The sequence below is a fragment of the Leptosomus discolor genome, chromosome 1 (genome assembly GCF_034619465.1).
Source record: "Leptosomus discolor isolate bLepDis1 chromosome 1, bLepDis1.hap2, whole genome shotgun sequence".
NCBI lineage: Eukaryota > Metazoa > Chordata > Aves > Leptosomiformes > Leptosomidae > Leptosomus > Leptosomus discolor.
In genome coordinates this window covers 19,005,122-19,026,388 of record NC_141391.1, presented here as the reverse complement: position 1 = coordinate 19,026,388, position 21,267 = coordinate 19,005,122, and the positions used below count along the sequence as shown (strand labels likewise).

At 41.5% G+C, this 21,267-nt stretch overlaps 1 protein-coding gene across 3 annotated transcripts in view; it reads left to right on the top strand.

The window, feature by feature from the left end:
* Nucleotides 1–7,127: 7,127 nt before the first annotated feature.
* Nucleotides 7,128–21,267, top strand: part of RDX (radixin) — a 48,851-nt gene continuing 34,711 nt past the window's right edge. For 2 of the 3 annotated variants that reach the window (XM_086476117.1, XM_086476124.1), the window contains exons 1-2: nucleotides 7,128–7,164; nucleotides 15,003–15,074. In XM_086476117.1, coding sequence (XP_086332243.1) covers nucleotides 15,063–15,074 — 12 coding nt within the window. In that variant the 5' untranslated portion in view covers nucleotides 7,128–7,164; nucleotides 15,003–15,062. Of the gene's footprint in view, nucleotides 7,165–15,002; nucleotides 15,075–15,177; nucleotides 15,540–21,267 lie in introns of those variants that run through there. The other variant, XM_086476132.1, reaches the window with a different exon arrangement.

Genomic DNA, 21,267 nt, shown 5'->3' with positions numbered 1-21,267 from the left:
ACAGGATTCAGCTGAAAACAACTTTGGCAAAAATTGCCATCTGTTTTCTTCTAACTAAAACATTTTCTTAATAAAAGTGGGTTGGGGAGACAGTTGTGGAATATCCCCTTTAAAGAGGTGATGGGGAGTTTCCTTCGATTCTGCAGGCATTTTTTCATCTTTTGTGATGCTACTGGCATGCTATCAAAAATGTCCCCTATCTGGAAAATACAAAACTGAACAATCAACTTCAATTTCACTCTCTTTTTCTAAATACATATAAATATTCCAGGAAATTTCCATCTTAAAAAAAGGAGTCTTAGCCACTCCATTTGGCTAGAGTGGAGGGGAAAGGTGGACTTCTATTTTGAGGTTTTGGCATGTCCATTTTGGTAGAACAGGGTGATGACACAAAGTCTTGAGAATATATTTTGCCTGAAAATTTGTAACTCTCCTTCCACAGTCTTGCTTATTTCTGCTTGTTAATAAGGAAGCAATAAATACAGTAAAATTAGCAGTCAGGACCTAAAAATACTTCAGTGGCTGATTCCTAGTGACAAGCTCTACTTTTTGATATGATTTTGTTTATTCACAAAGTTGTACGGCTGCATCTCAGAACAGTATACATGTGCCTTAGGAAAAAAAAAAAAACACAAAACCCAAAATCATTTGCTTTGGCTCTAACAGTTGTATGTATTTTTTAAGCTTTCAAACACTTGCACACAATTCCTTGGTAACTATATTCCCCCCCCCCCCAAATAAATAGTTTCACCAAAAAAGTTGTTGTCTGGATTGGTGCCTGTAACTCTGCCTAGTACCTTACATCCTATCCTATTTCATGACAAATACTTAACATTATTTCGCTGAAGTGAGCACCTCCGTGATTATCAATGACTTTGATTTCCCATGCCATAGACACGAACCAGCTACAGGCATGTTACAGCTAAAATAAACGCTGTCACTAAAAAAACAATGCTTGCTGTCACTGTGGAACGACTTGCACTTGTCATAATAATTTTAACTACGAACGAGATAAAAGACATTAAGTGGCCAGAAGCAGGGACTACAGCTAAATGTCAGCTGTTAGATGACAACCTTATGTACCAGTGAAGGCACGTTTGGGTGACATGACACAAGAGCAGTGACATGAGCAGATATGTCCCATCTCGGATACAGGCAATCGGACAGCTTGCCCCAACCTTAATTGCAAAGTAGCTTAATTTGTTAACTTGTTTCTTGTGCCAGTTACCAACAGTTACAGAAACAACTCATAAAATGATAATGGTGGTTGAAATAACAGGTGGAAGATAAGGATTGCATAATACACACTTCATGTGCAAAAATTAAATTAGCAAATTATTAGCAGAGATGCAAATACAGATTCACTTAGAATGAACTGTTAAGATCCGTATTTGACAATGCTAAATAAACACACTCCCCTACAAGTGATTTTACTACTTCTTGTCTTGAGAAGAAAAGGAATTAAAAATTTCGCCCCGAGACAGGCTGACACCACTGTGGTGTCTTTGCTGTAGTACCAGAGACTAAATACCCAAGAGATGCGTTGTTGGAAGAGGTCATCATGTGTGAGAGATGGGCAGCGGTGTGTGTAAAGCCTTTGAGCTTCTCACTCACCCAGGCCCTTGACCAGTGTCACACGTCCGTTTCTGGTGGGCAGTCATCAAGAGAAGCAACGTTCTCCTTAAGTCTTTCACCGTCAGGAATCCCTTGGGCTGCAGGACAAAACTTTTGCAAACAGCCTCACAAATTTCCAATGGTAAAGGTGTCTGGTGGCCAGCCAAGTCTCAGTGTCAGAGGCTAAGCCTCCTCAGCTAGGTCATTAAAACAAAAGTTGAACGCCCTGACACCAAACCAGCTGCCAACGCAGCAGTTCAGTAGTAGATGACCCTGACCACTGTTTTTCAGATGTTTTGATCAGGCTTTCAGGTGCTGGTTTATCCTCTGTTTCCTGCGTGTCCCTGAAGAGGAGGGAGAACTCCTTTTCCATGTGACTTTTTGCACGCTAGGTCTGTCCTCCCTCATCACAATGCTCACGCAGGGGAAGATCCAGCTGAAGAGTCCTGGACTCCCTGACATCCTCCCTGGAGATGCGACTTGTGGAGGTGCTGCCAGTTGCAGGATGGGGAACTCAAAGATGAGCTACAGATGAAGAATTGGGGGCGTAAAGCAGGAATGAGTAAAGCACTCATTGACCAAGACCCTACGGACACTCCTCACTTCTTTGCAAAGGTCCTCGCTGATGGGAGCTGAGAAACCCTTGGCTTCTGTGGCCAACGCTAACATCCACACACTTCTTGCCTTCCTGCCCTTCAGGTTTAAAGGGGTTGAGCACAAGCCTGAAATACATGCCCAGTCCCAGCCCAGCTCCGCTGAGCAGAGAAGTCAAGGACTGCCCAAGCATTGGAGTACAAACCGCTTTGTCCTCTTCAGAGGGGACTGAGGCATGGCAAAAGAGGGGTCCCAGGGGGACCCCTGTGCTGGACTTCTGCTACAGAGTGAGAGGGCTGCAGCACTCCAAGACCCATCATGGCAAAGGCCAGGGAGTACCATGGTGCCTATCTGCTCTGATGTCCTCATGCTGGTGACCTCAGACCAGGAGCTGGTGACATCGGCAGCCAGGTGGCACCAGCTGCCCGAGTCAGTCCCTTGCACCAAAGGATGGTGGTGGTGTTTCCAGGTGCTCTCTTCCTGATGAGACTTTCTTTTTCGAAAGGAAACCAGGTCCAGCAAGGGACCGGTCACTTGCTTGACCTGCTTCTGTAGCTGCCCAGCTTCTGTTTGATCTTCTAAACGGTGGGGGACACAGCCCTGCCACAAGCCTATTTAGAGCGACGGGAGCAGCTCAAGGGACCCCTCATGGGGTGCCCCAACCCATGGGTGAGTGATGGGGAGGCACCACGCAGCCAGCAAAGCCCAGGAAGGTGATGCAGTCCCTCATCACCCACGGAGGCAAACCTGGGTCCCTGCTGCCTTCTCCAAGGTACCTTATCCCCAAGCTTGTCATTCCCACCAGCCATCCCCCACAGCAGACAGGAGGCAGAGAGGTCCAGGGTGGGAATGGGTGCAACCAGCCCTGCAAAGGTGGGCATGAGCTCCAGCATTGCAGTAATAGGAGACAAAATGAGCCGGGTACAGGCTGGGACTTGGAAATGAGGCAGTTTAGAGTCACAGCAGGAATGTGCTGGCACTGAAGGACACCTAAGCGAGCTTCACACAGCTATGGTGTTTGGGAAAGGACAAATCCCTCCAGAGTCGTATCATATTTTGCCTTTTGAACTTAATCAAAGCTGAGATGATATATATGCACACAATAAAGGCAAGATGGAATGCTCAGTGTTGCTACTGGAATCCTTATATTTTTATTGAAATCTGGTATTTTAATAATGCAGGAAAAATACTTTTTGGCATTAGATACATTTAATTTTAAATGACAGACAAATGTAGCAACAGACATAAAACCTATTACTTCAGACATTTACTGTAATTTCACCAAATATTTAAAATAGCTGTGAATTGGATTCATCTAATGACCACAAAATTCTTTCAATTCCGTTTGTTTCTAGCAAAGACTTTAAAAGGCAATCTAATGTACTTGTTGGAAAAATAAATACGATTAATGTCCATTAAGGTAACATATCTATTATTGTTATTCAAATACTAAAAAGCAATAAACAATTTGGGTTTAGACCATACAATTTGTAATAATAAAATTACCCTGCAATAATTTTAGACTATGTAAGGTCTGTAAACATATTAATAGATGAGTGTGCGTGTGTTGAGTCACATGCATAAATATTCCCAGACAGAGTGGCCAGCTTCCAGGCTTGTAGACCAAGTCCATGCATAACTTTTCATATTAGGGGCATGGTATGGGCACAACTACACTTCTATCCCAGCCAATGGCATAAATCTTACTTCACCCTCTAATTCAATTAAAGGTGTGCTGCATGCCATTTAAGATGCCAAAAAATTCAAAAATTCCTCAAGGTGATTTTTTTTTTCTTAATTCTCCTTTCCAAAATGCCTTGTCCAGTAAGTGCCTCTTGGAATGTACATTTAGCTTTATTAAAAGCAGATTCTAACACACAACTGGGTCTTCAGTGACTAATGCTTTATGTCTTTGCAGGTACACTGAAAAAGAAGAGAAGCACTGGCCCAGAAACCTTTACTTTCAAAAGTGATTCTAGGATTGATTCCTCAGACAGAGCAATGAAAGTTTAAAATCTGTTTTTTAATGAAGAGCTATATTTTGGCATTACTGCTGGAAGACAAACTTTTATATCTTGCAGTTATGGCATTCTTATCATTAACTTTATCTTTATAACCCACCCCTTAACGAGCTGTGTAATTTAAGTTGATATGGGTATCTGAAAGCTCTCTATTGCCTGAAGTTCTTCCTGCAGTTCCAGTTTCATGGCTAAAAAGAATCAGATCTCTAGCTACACTTTTGTTTTTACTGCCCTGCTTTATCAGACAACCTGCAATATTACACCTTGTTAAGGAAGCAAGGTGAGAAGAAAAACACATTATACTGTTGACAAGGAAGATAAGACTGTTATTTACCTCGACATTTTTGAGCAATAATATTCTTCATGTAACAGGGTAAGAGATAAAGCATATCCTATGGTGATAATGCACAAATTGAAAGGAACTTTCTTTCACTTGCTATCAACACTAGTAAAGAAACCATGCTCTAGTGCAATAATCCTGTTTGAGCCAGTTCACAATGGACTATTTTGGAAGAAAAGCGAGCTTCTAATTCAGTTAACTAAAGTAAACACATTTTATCTGGGCACTGCACTGAATCATAGACAATTTCTTTCAGTAACTGAATGCAACAGGGTTTGGTTTTCCATGTTTTGGTTGTTCTTTCCCCCCCATTTGCCTTGGATCTTACTCTGACCTGCAGGAACAGGAAAGACTATGTTGCATGCTAATGGCATCTGGTCAGTCAGTGGAACTGCGTATCTGCAGAGGCTGCAAGACACTTCAGAAGTTTAATGTACTGCAAAATATTCTGTTTCAATCCGGCATGTTCTTCACGATGAAGAACAACAGAGAGAAGGAGGAACTAGCCACTGTCACTTCTTTCTTGGAGCAAAATGGCATAAACAAAGCTGGTATTAAAATTTTAGCCCATGGGAGGAAACTGAACATACCTTTAATAGGCTGAGATGTTCAGGTTCTGTGGTGATGACTACAAGAGAAATGCCTGTTGGAAATACACAATAAAATGCATAAAATCATCATAGATTAAACTCATTAAATGCCTCTAGAAGAAGCAATTAAACTCAACCTTATATAATTCGATTTAATTTAATCATAGTTTGGATTATGTAGTCATCTAATTTATCAGAATGTTCTTTAAATTTTGTCCAAACAAATTAAAAGAAATTTAGTTCAGTGAGGCTCCCACAGATTCTCTGGGAGATTATTCCTTGTTGTTTGCCAGGCTGCTCCCCTCTTGTTCCCCTTCTCCCCACCTCCGATTCATCCTAAAATGTTATTATTCTTTTTGAAGCAGCTTTAATTGAAAATTCCTCTTCGTTCTTCCCCCAACCTTTCTTTCTTTATCAGACAGCCAGAGGGCGAGGTGTATTAATAGCAGCTGCATGACTCAGAGTCGGTAGCTCAAGTGGATCCCTTTGCACTGAGCTTTGCTGTTTGGCCTCCCTGGCTACGTTGCCACTGAGCTCAGGGAGCACCTTCACTTTTTTGCAAACAAAAATAAACCGCAAAAGCACAGAGGGGGCTGGGGCTGCCTCAACCTCTCTGTCCTTCAGAAGGATTCTCCTTACTGCTGTTTTCTTCTCCATTGGGATTGTATATGAAAAATATGAAAGTATGTATATGAAAAAAAAAAAAAAAGGTGCGATTCCATCCTCCAGTGTGACTCTTCCCCCCCTCCCCATCGTTGCGATGAAATTGGAGAGGGGACCAGAGTCAGCACTCTCCGTTCAAACTGCATTCTGCACCCTTTCTCTGAAGGCTTTGCTCTCCCCAAGGGCCACCACATCTTGAGCCTTTCCAGCCCCTATCCCACGACACCCCGAGCCTGGTTCCTGCCCGTTGCGGCCCCCCGGCGGGTGGCACCGCCAGCTCCGTGCCACCCTATCTGCCCGAACACCCGGACGCCACCGCGCCCATCACACCCACGGCGCCCCCTGGCATACACGCCTGCCTTTTTCTCCCCGCTCAAAAAAGGCGGGCACGCTATTTCCTCGTGGGGCTTCGAACGGAAAACAGCCATGCTGCCGACTCCCCCCTCCCTGCCTCATGCTTTACAGGCATATTCTTTTCCCGCCTGCCCTTAGACCCGGCTGCCCAGCTGTGCTAACGGAGGAGCTTTTTCTCCTCATCTTCTCCTCACTTACGTGAGCCAAGTTTTCCCGAGGACAGTGTCACCGCTGAGCGGCTGTGACAAGCAAACCCCAGGCTCGGGCAATTCCGGCGGGGCATTCCCGTCTCCGAGCACCGCCTCACCCCCGCGTGCGAAGCTCCGTGCAGAGGTGCCGCAGCGCGCTGCCGGCTCTGGCGGGCCTCGGGGCCGCCCTGCCCGGGACACCGCCTCACAGCGTGGGTGCTCGCGGCCGTCCCCTCACGGGAGCTCCGTCTCTCACCCTCCCTGTCCCCCCACGGGAGCCCCGGTCCCTCACCCTCTCTGTCACCCACAGGAGCTACGACCGCAGCACCGCCGCCCCCTCACGGTCGCTCACGGCTCCTTCCGCGCCCGCGGGCCGCTCGCGCGCTGCCAGCCCCCGCGCCCCTCCACCAGCACCAGCGCTACGGGCACAGGCTTCGCGCCGGCTGACGCGCATGCCCGGCCGCGCTGCGCATGCCCAGTGCGGGCGCAAGAGCAACATCTGATAGGGGGGAAAATCTGAACGGCGGCGGTCGCCGCCATATTGCGGAGCTGTCAGCGGCGGCCGCGCTTGGCGCCTCGTCCCCGGCGGCGCTGCGAGCAGCACGGGGCGGCCCCGCAGCTCCTCCTGCCTCCGCAGCGAGGGGGGAGCTGCGCGGCGGGGGGGGGACACACACACACCGCCCTGCCCCACGAGTGAGCGGAGAGCGCCGCGCCCAGCGCCCTACCCAGGGGTCTCGTCCCCCCCCTCTGCCCGACGCCGCGGAGCGCCCACCCCGCTTGCGGGTGGCGCGGAGCCCCAGGTGAGGTGGGGGCGCAGGGGACGGCCGTGCCGCCGCCCAGGCCGGGCCGGCCCCGCGGGGCGCTGAGGCGAGGGGAGCGCGGGCGACTGTCAGCGGGCGCGGGGGCGGGGTCTCCCCTGCCGCGGCGCCCCGGAGGGCAGCGCGGGGGCGGCAGGCCGCGGCCGTGGGGGCCCGCTCCGCCGCCGCGCCGGCGGCAGCCCGAGGCGGGATCGGCCTGCCGCCCTCGGGGAGGCGGGAGGCACCGGCGCGCAGCGAGGCGACTTGTTGCGGCGGCGACGCGGCGTTGCAACGCGCTGCTCGGGTCCGAGGCGCAACGCCCGCCGCCGCCTGGGAGGGGGGGCCCGGCTCGCCGACCCCGCCGCCTTCGCTGAGGGGGCGGCGGGCGCTTTGTTGGGGAAGCCCCGGGAACGCGCCCTCGGCGTGCCCGTGCCGCGCAGCCCCCTCTGCATTATTCATGTCCTCGACCGTCGTGGCTCTTGAGGTTACCGTAGACATGTGGCAGTCGGGTCGGCCAGCTGACTGTGGCGGTGTGGAAGAATAATAAGGAATTACTTCATAAACAAGTGCTGTGAAGCATCTGTTGCTGTCTATTGTTTTCAACAAATGCACATTTTCAGAGTCCTCAAATACTGACCGACGTAATGGGCACAGCGGCCCTGAATGAGCCTTTGTGCATTGTTTTTTGAATGGATTAATGGTTTGTACAAGTCGTGGGCATTTGTAATTAACCTTGCTGCTTAAAGTCTAGCGCAGATAAGGGGTTTTAGTTTCAACTTTGGGGAATTAATTTCTCTTTTTGTCGGTTTTCTTAATTCGAACGTGAAAAAAAAAAAACAACTTTTTGGACTCTATGCCAGCACAACTAGTCACATCAGTTGTAAGGTGCTATTAAGCTGTCTTTTCCAGTCTATGTAACGCCCTAGACAAGTATTTCATGTTCCTCTTTCTGGTACAGGCTTTTAAAAAGATTCTGTTCTTTTTTTTTTAACTGAGTTGTGGGAGTTGCAATTCTGAGTTTTAATTAATTCTGTCTTTGTGACTGGTTTGTGTCAAGCCTCGGGCATGTCCCTGCGTCTTATTCTGTTTTTGTTTTTATCAAAGATGCTTGTCGTTGTGTTTATGTCACAGAAGTGTCTTGAGGATGCATCTGCCTGCACAGCACTTCACATATTAAGAAGATTGTAGAAATACCATTGTTGCTGTCAGCTGTTATATAGTGTGTTGGCACAATACTGCTGGGCAGTGCATGTTGTGAGGGAGGGCATGGAGTTGGTATACAGAAACGTTATGGCTACTGTGATGAGGTAGTTTTTTGATCGTTAAAGATAAGAGACGAGTAGTAACTGTTCATTGGATTATAAAACTTACCTCTATTGATCTATTGATTTAGCATAAGAGAGGCTGTGAGAAAAATAAACTACTAGTCAGTGCAATGATCCCAGATAAGCAACGCCCCAGCAAATGGCAATTGCAAGGCAATGGTATATTTGCAGCCTTTGTGCTGAAGTGCCACAGCTCTTCTGTCAGGTTGGGAGACTAGAGAGCAAACGTACAACAAACAGCTTTAAAAATTACATGGAAAATGACATGGTGTGATATGTCAGGAGCTGTCCAGAGAGTTTTCCTCGGATGCTAATTGAAAGAAATGGTGTAAAGGCGTTTGTAGAGATGAGAAAAAGAGTTCTTGTCTGACTATTTCTGTCATTGCAGTAGAGACCGTTGCAGGTCTTGATGATAGTAGAACTGCCAGAAAAAAGTTGGTTCACAGAAAATCAGGTGAAGCTATAAAGAGGGTAAGAATATGGATCTATCTACAAGATGTAAAATCAGAGGGTAAGAAGTGTAGAGGTTATGATATTAGAAGGCAGTTCCTGGTAAAGAATGGTACTTTACCCATTGCCAGGGTAGGTATATGCCATTTCTTCTTCAACAGTTTCGCCCTGCTTTTTGAGAACGAGTACTTCTGTTGGCAGAGGTGAAGAGGGAAGTTGTTTTAAGATACTGCTTTTTTTCTATTCGGTGTGTTAAATACATCAAAGCTGTCCTATCACTTTGTGTTGCATTAGGAGTCTGTGGGAGTAGAGGAAAGGGAGGATTTTCAAGTCTGTAAATGTAAACAAAGCTTTATACAAGCTTCTGAAGAAAGTCTTGATTGTTGAAAGATACTGATCCATTAAAGCAGCACTCAGTGTATCTTGCATGCTCAGCAAGTTTACTCCAGAGCTGAAGGGGCCTAGGTAAACTCTTTCCTTCAAAATTAAAGGGTTGCATCTGTGGGTTAACTTTACCAGTAGGCTGATTCTTAGCTGTGCTTTGAATTTAAAACCTTTTTTTCTTTTCTGCCTTAGACATTTATTAATCACTCTGTGAAATGAAACCTTTAAGTCATGTAGTACAAGGAAAAACAAATATTACAGTGGCCCAAGAAGGGAGTTATTAATCTTTACACTAGAACATTCTGATTTAAGACCTCTAGCTAGTGTAAATGGAGACTGATGCAAGTGGCCAGTTCATGTTCGTAAGTTTCCCTTGTTTTATGGAACTAGTTCTAAAAGAGGTAACAGTATCATTCAGACAATATAATACCTGGTCTTGACATGGGATATACCCAGAATTTCAGTTATGCCATAATTCTTTGCTGACTGTATTTCTAGAGAAAGACTTATTTCACCTTGAAACAGAGTACTTGCATCAGTCACAGTTCTTAATTTCCATTTTTGCTTGTCTATCAATCATGGGAAGACTGGCCATCCCATCGTTGTACAGCTCTTCAGAATCTTAGAGTTATTTCAAACAGTGCAGTTGTGGGTACTTTGAAGCTAAAATTTGAAGTTAAGCTTGCTAAACTTAACAAATATTAACTGTATGTAAATTGTATAGCACATCTATAGCATACCAGTTTATTAACTGGTAAAACTGCAAGTATTGCACGAATATTCTTTGGCTGGTCTGTGTTGCTTTTTGTTGTAACTACTGTGTTGGCAACTGCTAAGTTTTCATGTGTACTTCTGAAGTTCTCAGGAACTCCAGTTTGGAAGAAACGCTTCACTCTTCAAGATATATTTTAACTATAAATAGATTTAATGCATAACAATTGTACTGGTTATATTGCAGTTATTTTTCAGACAGACATCAAGCCTATCTTGAATATTTCAGAGAAGGGAGGACTGGGGGAAATGGTGATTTTTAAGCAGGTAAAGATACAGTACTCAAAACCAAAAAAAAAGTTGGTATGTAAAACTCACTGGTTAAATCTCAGTTATTACATATTAGTTGTAGAATTCAGCTCTTTATTTTTATTATTTTTCCTTTTTTGTGAGATAGAGGTCTTGTTTTGGTTCCCCTCTTGGTTTGCTTACGTTACAGACAATTGTTTAGACGACCTCTCTGCCTGTCTGGAAAAGATGTATGCAGAAATAAAGTCCGTGGCGAATGAACTTCTTTATTGGACTGCAGCAAGTGTGTCATTAGGGAGCTGCTAGTGTAAAAGGTGATTGCCCTGCAGGCATTCACAGGCTACTTTGGAGTAGAGAGGCGAGGCTTTTTGTAGACAGTTGAGACCAGTTAGTCAGGTACAGTGGCCTGTAAGTTGCCTATTGCTGCCTCCCCAAAGATCTAAAACTTTCAGATGCCGCAAACAATGGAATGGTATAAGACTTTGAAAAGAAAAAAAAAAAAAATTAAATTCCTGTAAATAAATGAGTTAGTTGTATCGCTGTGGCTAAAGCGCTGTGGTCCCTGCCATCTGTATGTAGGAAAATAGATGATGAACCTCTTGCCAGAGCCTGGGAGACACACTGCTGAAGAGACTGCTTCTGAGAGAAGGTGCTAAGCTGTTGGATGGGGATCCCACTTTTGAGGGTTGGTTCTCTGCCAGCCAGGCATCCCACTCAAGCCTCTTATCCCATCCTCACCTGACCTCAGACCCATGGCTATGTGTGTGAATGTTTCTTTTGAAAACAGCTGCTGCATAAATTATTCGACAGAATTTTGGCATCAAGAATTTTATGCACCATCGTTTTCCGAAGAAAGCTTTCTTTGTCATCTTTCAACAATTGCTTTATTTGTTGGCTTCTGTGGTATAACTGGAGACATGGATGATACTGATTTAAGAATCCTAACTGCCTTGCAGCAGAACGAATTGAAGTCACAGTTCTTCATTTCAAGAGAATTCTTGAAGTTCGGGATGATTTTTTGTTTGTTTGTGATGTGGAGCCTGCTGATATTTTGGTGGTTTGGTCCAGAGTCCAGATTACTGCGTATGCTGTGAAGGTCTCAAGGGCTGGAGTGTTGTCGCAGTAGGAACTCTGCAGAGTCACAGCCCTGCTAATCCTGACTTGGAAGAGGCACCTTTGGGAATTGAAATGCCAAAGTGATGAGCCTTTATGTCTAGTAGGTCACAAGCTAGTTTCAGAATGCAGGAAACCGACAGGGATGTAATTCCCAGTCCCAGTTGGCTGTTATTTTTTTTTTCCCCTCTGTTTGCAATGGCATTTCCCATGAGTGTTAAGATAAAAGTAAGTAGAAGGAATTAATGGTTTCAAAGATAGAAATTTAGTAAAACATATGGTTGCATCCACTAAGTATAAATTTATTTGAAATGCATTAAGTGGCAGAAGTGAGCTCCCACTGAAGTAATAATAGTGGAGATGCACAATATTTTGGCTGGCAGTGATTTTTGGTTTCTTTTGGCCAAACGTTTTCGTTATATTTGGTTTGTTTTTAATGTTAACTGTTGCCAAAAATTGGGAAAGATAGGGTGTTATTTTTCTATTTGGTGCTTATTTGATTTCAATTTTTGCACAATTTTAAAGTCTGTGAACTTGATTTTTATATATGTATAATGCTTAGTTGTGGTGCTCTTGTGTGAATGTACAGTTTTGAAATTGCATAACATTTTGAGTATGAAAGCATATAGACGCAGGCTGCTTTTCTGCATTTTATATGCATTGGAAACAACAGACCATGAATTTAAATTGCAGACCCTATCAATTGAGTTAGATTATTTTTTTTCCTTATAATATGGCACAAGGTCTTTATGATCTGAAATAGAAACAAGAGCATAGTTGGCTCTAAATTTATTAAATTTCTTTCTTTTTTTTAAAGAAATGGTAGATTTTGTTTAACTCTAGTAGAAAATATTATAGCAAACACTTCAACAGAAAATACCTGGGCTGCTATTTGTTTTGTATAGATTTGGTTTCTGTTGCTTGTGTACTGTGATAATTTATCAGGCCGATGAGATCTGTGGGGCTGACAGTGAGACTTCGTTTTTATTGAGTTTTGCATAAGAGGATTCTTACTTGTAACTGATAGCTTTGTTTTATTGCATGTGAGCAATTAAATGTTAATTCTGTAAACTCATTTAAATTACATGTCTACCAATTGTGATTTGATGATGTAGAATTATCCTATAACACTTTGCAGTCACGTTTCTAATTTTAGAAATTACTTTATGGTTTTAAAATGTTTTCAAATAAATAATTTAGGGTTAGTTGACAGTAGTTTAACAGAATGTTTGAGTAAAAGCCAAAGCAAAAAAGTTGGGACACACTTGTGGAAGAAGTTGCAGTGATAAAATGTATGAAGGTATGGCAGTGACTTCAGAAAGCAATAGACATGGTCTCTCTTAGCAAGACTTCAGATAACACAGAGCTCAGCCTTGTGCCATGCATTCTCATTTGTCTTCTGAAGACTGGACTTACTTGTCAATCATTTTACCATACCCCTTCTTTTCAGTGCTGATATAACTATAGGCACATAAAAATAGTTGTGCTACTTTCTATTCGTTTTAGTACTGTTGAGTTGGCACGCTTATGAAATGGTGGCTGAGAGTCTAATTTAGCTTCTGCATCGTTAATTAACTGAGTTTAACTCTAGGGCTTCAATCTGCCTTCAGTTTTGCAGGCAATGAGCCTCTACTGTCAAAAAGGTGAACACGGGGATTACTGCAGCTCGGAATCCTGCTTGCTGATAGCAGGTATTAGAGCCAAACTTGTTTTGCTTTTTACTACTCTTTTGAATTTTTCTGAGGAGTACGTTAGGGGAAGGGGGGAGAAAAAGAGAGCATTCTCTTCTGTGAACTGGAAATGTGCTGTTGAATTTTATCAAAAGCCAGTGTTGTAAGCACCCAACCCCCTCATTTATTACAGCCTTCCCCCCCCCCCGGTGAAGTCTTTTTTGTTTAAAAAAAAAAAAAAAAAGTGAGGGGCGGGGGGGAGTAGAGTGGAAATTGCAGAAGAGTGTATTCATGTTTTTTAAGAATATATTGAACAATAACTTAGAATAGTAGTCTTACTGATACTGTACAATACTTTAGAATATCTTCTGTAATTAAAAAAAAAAAATCCACTGGAATGTAATTGTCTGCCAGGCAAATGTAGTATTATACCTTTATAGTGGTGCTTCATTAATTATATCATAATGAATATAACTTAAAGATACTGTTTTAATTTTTTTGAGGCTGATTTTTTTGTTAAAATTCTCTCCATATCTGTATTATACTGTTAGATCTCTCTTTCTGTAATCTTTAGTCTTAATTTTTCTTTACCAGCCAACAACATTGAAGCTTCTTAAATTCTGTTTTTCATCCTCTATCTGTTTTTTCCAATCCCTCCTTTCAAACATATCTCTACAGATTAGAAACAGAAATAAAAATGAAGTGCTAGTGCTCCTTAGGTTGCTGTGCAAATGTTTCTAGTACTTACTGTATTTTTTTTAATTGCCAGAAGCAAGAAAATACAACTTTTGTAAATATATATATATAGCAATGTTTTGTGCTTTTCTTTTATATAAGTGATTTCTCATTCATAAAGTTTGCTTTTGATAAATAAGTACTCTAAACATTTTGGTTTTCTCCTTATCTTTTTTTTTTAAGCACTTCTGAAAATTTTATTCATCTAATGCAGTCATGGAGTTATAATACTGGAATCTTGGATTATTCTGAGTAGTGTGTCACTTTCATTTTTCTTAGTATAAATGTAATTCCATTTTATTATTTTTTGAAGGCAAGGCCATCTTTGGTACTCTTTGCAGACCAGCAGAAGACTGATTCATGGAAGTAATTTCTTTAAAAGTGTGCAGGAAGGTGACTAGCTGCTTATTCTTTCTGAGTTTGATCGAATTGGAAAGGAGGCAGGACTCTATCTACCAATAACATTGCAGGCATATTTTTTTTGAAGGTGTAAAAACTTTTTTGGAGCGGAACACAATAGTGAATACTTTCATTACCATGTAGACATGCTTAAAAAAAAAAAAGCTCTATTTTAGACAGAGCAGATTTTCTTCCTTTTACTGCAATGGTGTACTTGCATTTCTCTTCATTTAGGAAAAATGACCATATTGTTCCTTCACTGAGAGAAATGGAGGCTTTTATAGACGCAAAATACAGTTTCGATGCTTTAAAATTATGTTAGTTTTTTTCTTTGTTTTCATGATGTTTCAAGTTTGACTAGAGTTGACAGATTAAATTGCAGCTTTGGAGTTCCTTGTGCAAATTTTACTTCCTCGTAAATAATGTTAAATGTTTTTAGTACTAGATGATGTCTTATACAAAAAGTTTTAAAAAGAATAACACTCGGGGAACTGTTGTCTCTTTATTCTAATGTTAGTGGATTAATGTTCTATGAAAACTAGAAAGGAGATTACTACATAGAGACCTGTAGATTCTGGTACTGGCTAACTTAGTTGCTTTTTATTTATGTCGTCTACTGAAAAGTGTGTTTTGTACATGTAGAGCACTTGTTTACCTGCTTTGGAATTTGTACTATTTGCTGTGATGTACATGAACTCTGTTTTGATTAATTTAAAACCAACCCTTTTAATTTTGCTTTTGACAGAGGGGGACAAAGAGTTTGTAGAAGACTTAAGTGGACAAGAGACTAAAGAAAACAAGAAAAATGCCGAAACCAGTAAGTAGCTCTTTTCTTACTCCTCTAAAATCTAACTGGGTTTTCGCATTGTAGAGTGATGATCTTATAACAGCTCTAGTTGTTTTGACTCTGCTCTTTCCAGATTTCAGAAGATCTGATAATGTACAATTGGAGTTGAGATAGTTTAATACCAACATACGAAAAAATCAAGAAAGCTCGGTACTGCAAGTTGCGTGGAGCACACTTGGTGACGGGGGCAGTACTTACAAACCACAATGAATTTAGAGCCCGTTTGGCTGGCAGGAGGAATGACTTTTCAGGAACTGTTGACTTTGAGATGAGACGGAGGCATCATTTAAGCCTGACTCAACGTCTGTGAGAATCGGTGGAAGGATCTGCTGCAGGATTTGGCAGTGGAAGACAGAACATGTGTAAAGTGTCTGTGACAGCAGCAGCACTAAGTTAGGTTGTAGTTTTAGCATGGTAGAGGGTATAACCTAGAAGGTAAGTGTTGAAGGGAGGAAATACGCAATGTTTGTGGCCTCCTATTCATCTCGCTTCAGCTGAGATGAGGGTTTGTTTGCTTTCTATCCAGGGGAAAAAAAAAAACCTCCAACTTTTGTTTCTATGACAATTCTGAAATTCTTTGAGGAGATAATTCAGTAGCTTGATTCTTTTGCTGTTGATGTGATGTTGGTTGCTTAGGACTTTGTCTGCCATGTGTTAAATGACTTTTGGTTGTCTCTTCCCCTTGTATCCAGTGAGCAAAGCATTCAGAAAGGGAACCAAATTGTCAGGGGAGATTTCTATTCGACTCAGTTGGTTTATGTAATAGCCTTCAGGCTTTCTTTGTTTACTGATGTTTCATTGAGGTAGTAGATTAGGAGCAGGGTGGATCTATTACTAAGAAGAAATATGTTTGTGTGCCTGTGTATACACATCTATGTGTAAGTATATACATAGAAGTATAAAAGGTTTTTTACTATTAATCAGAAATTACCGATCTAAGTAGTCTGTATTGCATGCCAGTACTTGGGCATGGGACTGTCCCAGGGCTAGAAGTTCTGGTGTGAGCTTTGCTGTTGGTCTACTGACCAACTAACTGGCCATGCTATGCTGTTTCTGTAATTTCTTCTTTCCATCCCCTGTGCACTGAGGGCAATATCTTAGCACTTTCTGAAGCTGGAAGTAGTTATTTGTATCCTACCCTGCCCCCTTCTTGCAGAAAGCTGCACTGTTAAGGGCAGGAAAATGAATTAGCAGCATGCTGTTTTCTGACCTTTGTGAGTACTGGCTATGATATTTGAGTAGTGCCTTTGATAGAGCTTCTCAACTGGAAAACTCTGGTTTAAGAAGGCAAAAAGTCACAATGAGCTTATGTGGTTCCTGAGGCCCTCAACTCCATGCAGCTACAGAGCAATGAAGTCAGAAGTGATGCTGGAAAAAAAAGACACCCTGAGTGAGGTTCCTTCTTTTTAAAGTGTGGGATTGGAACCATGAAATTTAGGCAGGCAGGGTTCCCTCTATTTTAAGGACCTGAGAAAATCATACGAAATAGTTTTAGGGTTGTTTACAAGAAAAGCAATATCCTTAGAACTGAGATTGCAGAGGTGTTGGAAGAGCTCACAATCCACCCTAGGAATGGAAATTAGCTACCAGATCTTAGGAAAGAAGCTGGACTCATGTCAAAGATGAGATTTTTTTTTTTCCTTTTATGAGGGGCTTTATATAAAAAAGTGTTTATATGTTGGGATGTTCTCCTTTTGTCTCCTGACTATGTAGGCACATGTGAGATCATGAAAGGAGCTATTAAGAAATGAAATTAAATTGATTACATTTCTCAAAATGTCATCTGGATGTCTTCCTGTAAACTACAGGTTGCTGTAATTATAATTGGTAATCAGTGAATGAAGAAGTAGCACACAAGCCAAAGATTAAATAATTTTACCTATTAAAATCAAACCTCAGATTTAGCTCTGGTTGCTGCTTAAATGGTAGATTGCTTTGGAGCTTTCCCCCCCTTTTTTTTTTTCCGTCTTCAGAGACTGCAAGAGCCTTGTCATTGGTTATGTTTAATGAATCTGATATTGTTCTTTGAAGACTCTTGCTGTTCTGCTAGGGTTTAATAGTACTGGACTATAGAAGGTCTCTTGCTCTGGACATTCACTGTAGCTCTTACCAGTTGTCTTTATAGACAATCCACAATAAGCAAATGTACTTCTAGTCCGGAAACTAATTGTGCTTCAAGTCCTTGTTCTCTGTTTTTGACAGCTGTTGCAATAAGGCTGTCAAGTGTTCTGTAGTTTTATTATTGGAGGTCTTTTAACCTGAAAACTAATGAAATAATCATGGATGAAAACTAAGAAAACCCAGTTAACATAACTGATGAGAGTTTTGACAGTGTTCTTTTATAGCTCTCTTCTCCCTACTACTCTGACCTATTTAGGTATATATATTTATTTTTCCAGATTTGCTCTAATGATCCAATTGATAGTTTTCAGAAAATCTGGTCGTCTTGTAAATATGTGAACCTGTGCAATACAACTATAAGTAAATTCCCTGCATGTTTTTGGAATGATTTTTTTTGTTAGGCGTAACAAAATTAAGCTATAGATTAGTTTAAATTAAATCAGTAAGCATTAAATCACAGAAAAAAAACAATGGAGTGATTTCAGTTTCACCTTTCTGCTTTCATGGTGAAAAGTTATGTAGTATTCCAGACAAAATTAAGTAAATGAAGACTTGGAATAGTTGAATTTTAAAGAAAAGATGATCTCTCATTTTTCCCAGAAGCCTCAGTCTGAAATAAGGTTCATGCCACTGTGAATGATCTTCTTATACGTGGTAGTAAAAGGTCATTGTTCTTACGTGTTTGGGATTTTCTCTCTTAGAGGCTACTAGGTTAAATAGCTTGAGTGAAAAGGCTGTCTTGAAAGGGTAAAAGTGGCTTCAATATATTGGCCTGAGATAGTAAGGTAATCTGTCTGAAAAATAAACATTATTGAACATTTTCTTGATTGCTTCAGGAGAAAGGTCTGTTTCTTCACTTTGGCTGTGTTTGTAACAAAGTGGCTTTCCATTCTTCCAAACAATTCGCTCAGCATCTCCTGTACTTTTAAAACAAAATATTTCTGAGACTTAATATTCTCGGTTCTGCCTAGCAGTGGAAAATTAGGTTTCATTTAGCTTCTGTTGTGATCCATCTGAAAAAAATAATTGGTGAGTTCTTTGTTTAATTAGGTCTTTGCTGCTGTAATCAAAATTGGGGCTGTTAATAGGGCTATTTTCAGTGTGCTTAGTTCTCTGCTTACTGAAAAAGAGACTGTTGAATCTTGTTTTCAGTGCTTTCGTCCTAAAAGAACAGATACAAATGTTTCTCAGCTGTATGCCATTCTCCCAGATCTGTACCAAAAATAGAAACATAGAAACTAAAATTAGACATCATTAGTTACATAACTGTTAATCATTTCATAGGCTAAGAAGATTAGGTTTAATTGACTGAAATATTGATTGCATTTATAGGATGTAAGAGGAGTTAAAATTATCAGCTGTTTTTGCTGGTAGTTTTTCCAAGATGCAAGGTGTGAAAGAGGAAGCATTACACTGGGTAGTAACAGGGGTAGATGTCAGGGTTACTAAGATTAAAAAAGAATTCTTTTGTTAGGCTTCCATGTTTTACGATATTGTGTATTCAGGAGTAGATAGCAGGTTCTGGAATAATATGGATGTTTAAAATTTGAATTAATATTTACAAGATCAAGTTAATTTCTGTGAAGCAGTTGAATTGAAATGGTGTATAAATTAATTTTTGACTAGAGTGTCTTACAGTAAAATCTTTGAGATGTGCAGTAGTTGGATTATGGTTTGAATATATGATTTATTTCTGCGGCATAAATAGACAACTGCTGTCAGTTTGGAGGACTGCTTTCTTTTGATTTGTCTGTTAGTAAAATCTATTTGCCATTACTCAGTAGCATTCAGTTCCTAATGCTGTTTACCTAATGCTTTTTACCTTATCTTCTTCATTAATTTTTCTCTTGCATCTCTTCCTGTGTCTGCTTCAAGGTTGATATGGAGAGTGTGCTGTGTATATTTGTACAGTGTGTAAAGCAGCAGGTCCAATATACTGCTACTCCTTAACACAAATAATTTAATAGGCAAATGATATAGTGATCTGCTGAACTAGTGTGAAGAAACCCTTGAAAGAAACTATTTTTGCTCTATGCAGTTTTCTTATTTATAAGAATTGGACTGGTTTCTGTGGCTTTTACATGTCACTAATTCATACTGCATTTATTAAAACAAACCAAAACCACTGGAAACCTTTTTCATGTGATTTTTAAATGGCTTTCTTACTAAATATTGGTACCTACTCACTTCTGGGCTTCCTGATGAAAGCTGAAGTGCCATGATGAATATCTGTGAATAATGGCTGAAATACAGTAATAGGAAGTATTAGACTATTAAGCTAACAGTTTTTCTGCATATTCTGTGGACTGTATCTAGACTTGAGGAGAGGTCCAAAGGTTGATGTGGTAACTGTTTAATATCCCATTAAATTGTGGAGGATTGAAGTTAGATAGTACAAGGAAGTGTAGAAATATTTTTTCAAGTTCTTAAAGCAGTGAAAAAATACCGCAAAAATATAATTCCCATATGAAATTCACGCTTTTAACATGTGTATGTGGATGTTTATTGTTCCAGATATGTTCGCTGACTATACTCTTTATTGGTTTGTATAAATTGCTTTAGATTGTCTTTTATAAACAGTTTTGTGAGCTGTGGCAGATGTCCTTATAACCCTTTAGCAACATTTGTTGTCAAAACATCAGTTGCTTCCTTCACAAAGAATAAGCAACATTTGTGTATGTGTGCGTTCTTGCCTGTGTTTAATAATTAAGAAGCAAGTCTGGTAAAAATACAGATAAACTCAGACTGCTAGTTCTGATGCCAAGGACCTGGACAAGCTTCAGATGTGGGCCCATGAGAACCTCAGGAGGTTCAACAAGGCCAAGTGCAAGGTGGGGGTTGGGCAACCCCCGGTATCGATGCAGGCTGGGGGTTGAATGGATTGAGCAACTGTGTGGAGAAGGGCTTGGGTGGGCATATGGGTGGGTGAAAAGCCAATAGCATCCTGGGCTGCATGAAGAGAAGTGTGGCCAGCAGGTTGAGGGAGGTGGTTCTGCACCTCTACTCTGCTCTGTTGAGATCCCACCTGCAGTGCTGCGTCCAGCTCTGGGGCCTCCAGCACAAGAAAGACATGGACCTGCTTGAGCGGGTCCAGAGGAGGGTCACAAAAATGATCAGGGGGCTGGAGCACCTCCCCTGTGAGGACAGGCTGGGAGAGCTGGGGTTGTTCAGCCTGGAGAAGAGAAGGCTCCTGGAGACCTTATAGCGGCCTTCCAGTACTTAAAGGGGGTTTATAAGAAAGATGGGGACAACTTTTTAGTAGGGCCTGTAGTGATAGGACAAGGAGTTTTAAACTAAAAGAGGGTAGATTTAGACTAGATATGAGGAAGAAATTTTTTATGATGAGGGTGATGAAACACTGGCACAGGCTGCCCAGAGAGATGGTAGAAGCCCCATCCCTGGAAACATTCAAGGTCAGGTTGGACAGGGTTCTGAGCAACCTGATCTAGCCAAAGATGTCCCTGGTTATTGTAGGGGGTTGGACTAGATGACTTTAAAGGTCCCTTCCAACCCAAACTATTCTATGATTCTATGGTAGGCAAATGAGCCAAGCTAAATAGTCACTTTAAAAGCTTTGAGGTATTCTAAACAGAGACTCAGTTCTCTGAAATAGAGCTTTGCAGTAGCTTTTTTCTAAATGTCCAGCAGACTTTTTGTATGCTATGCTAAACTTCACTGTGTTCTTTATACCTTTTTACAGCAGCTGTGTTCATAAAATGCACTCTTAAAGGTAACCAGCTGAAGAAAACTTTGTACTAAGCATTTTCTTCCTCTTAGAATTTTTAAAAAATTAAAATAACTTGTTAACTTGCCCTTTTCTCTGTTCCATGGTGGCCTTTTAAATACAGCCTCTGCTTGTCTAGATGCTTGGCTTATATAATTTAATGTATAGTTGCATAAAGGCAATCTATTCAGGATGAAAGTCTGCCAGAAAGAGGCAAACCCTGAAGGTGTTCACATTTTGCTTATGGGGTTTTTTTTAAATGCCACCTTCCTCCCAGCACAAGGGCATGTTTCTTGGCCTAGCTTTACTGGTTGAACA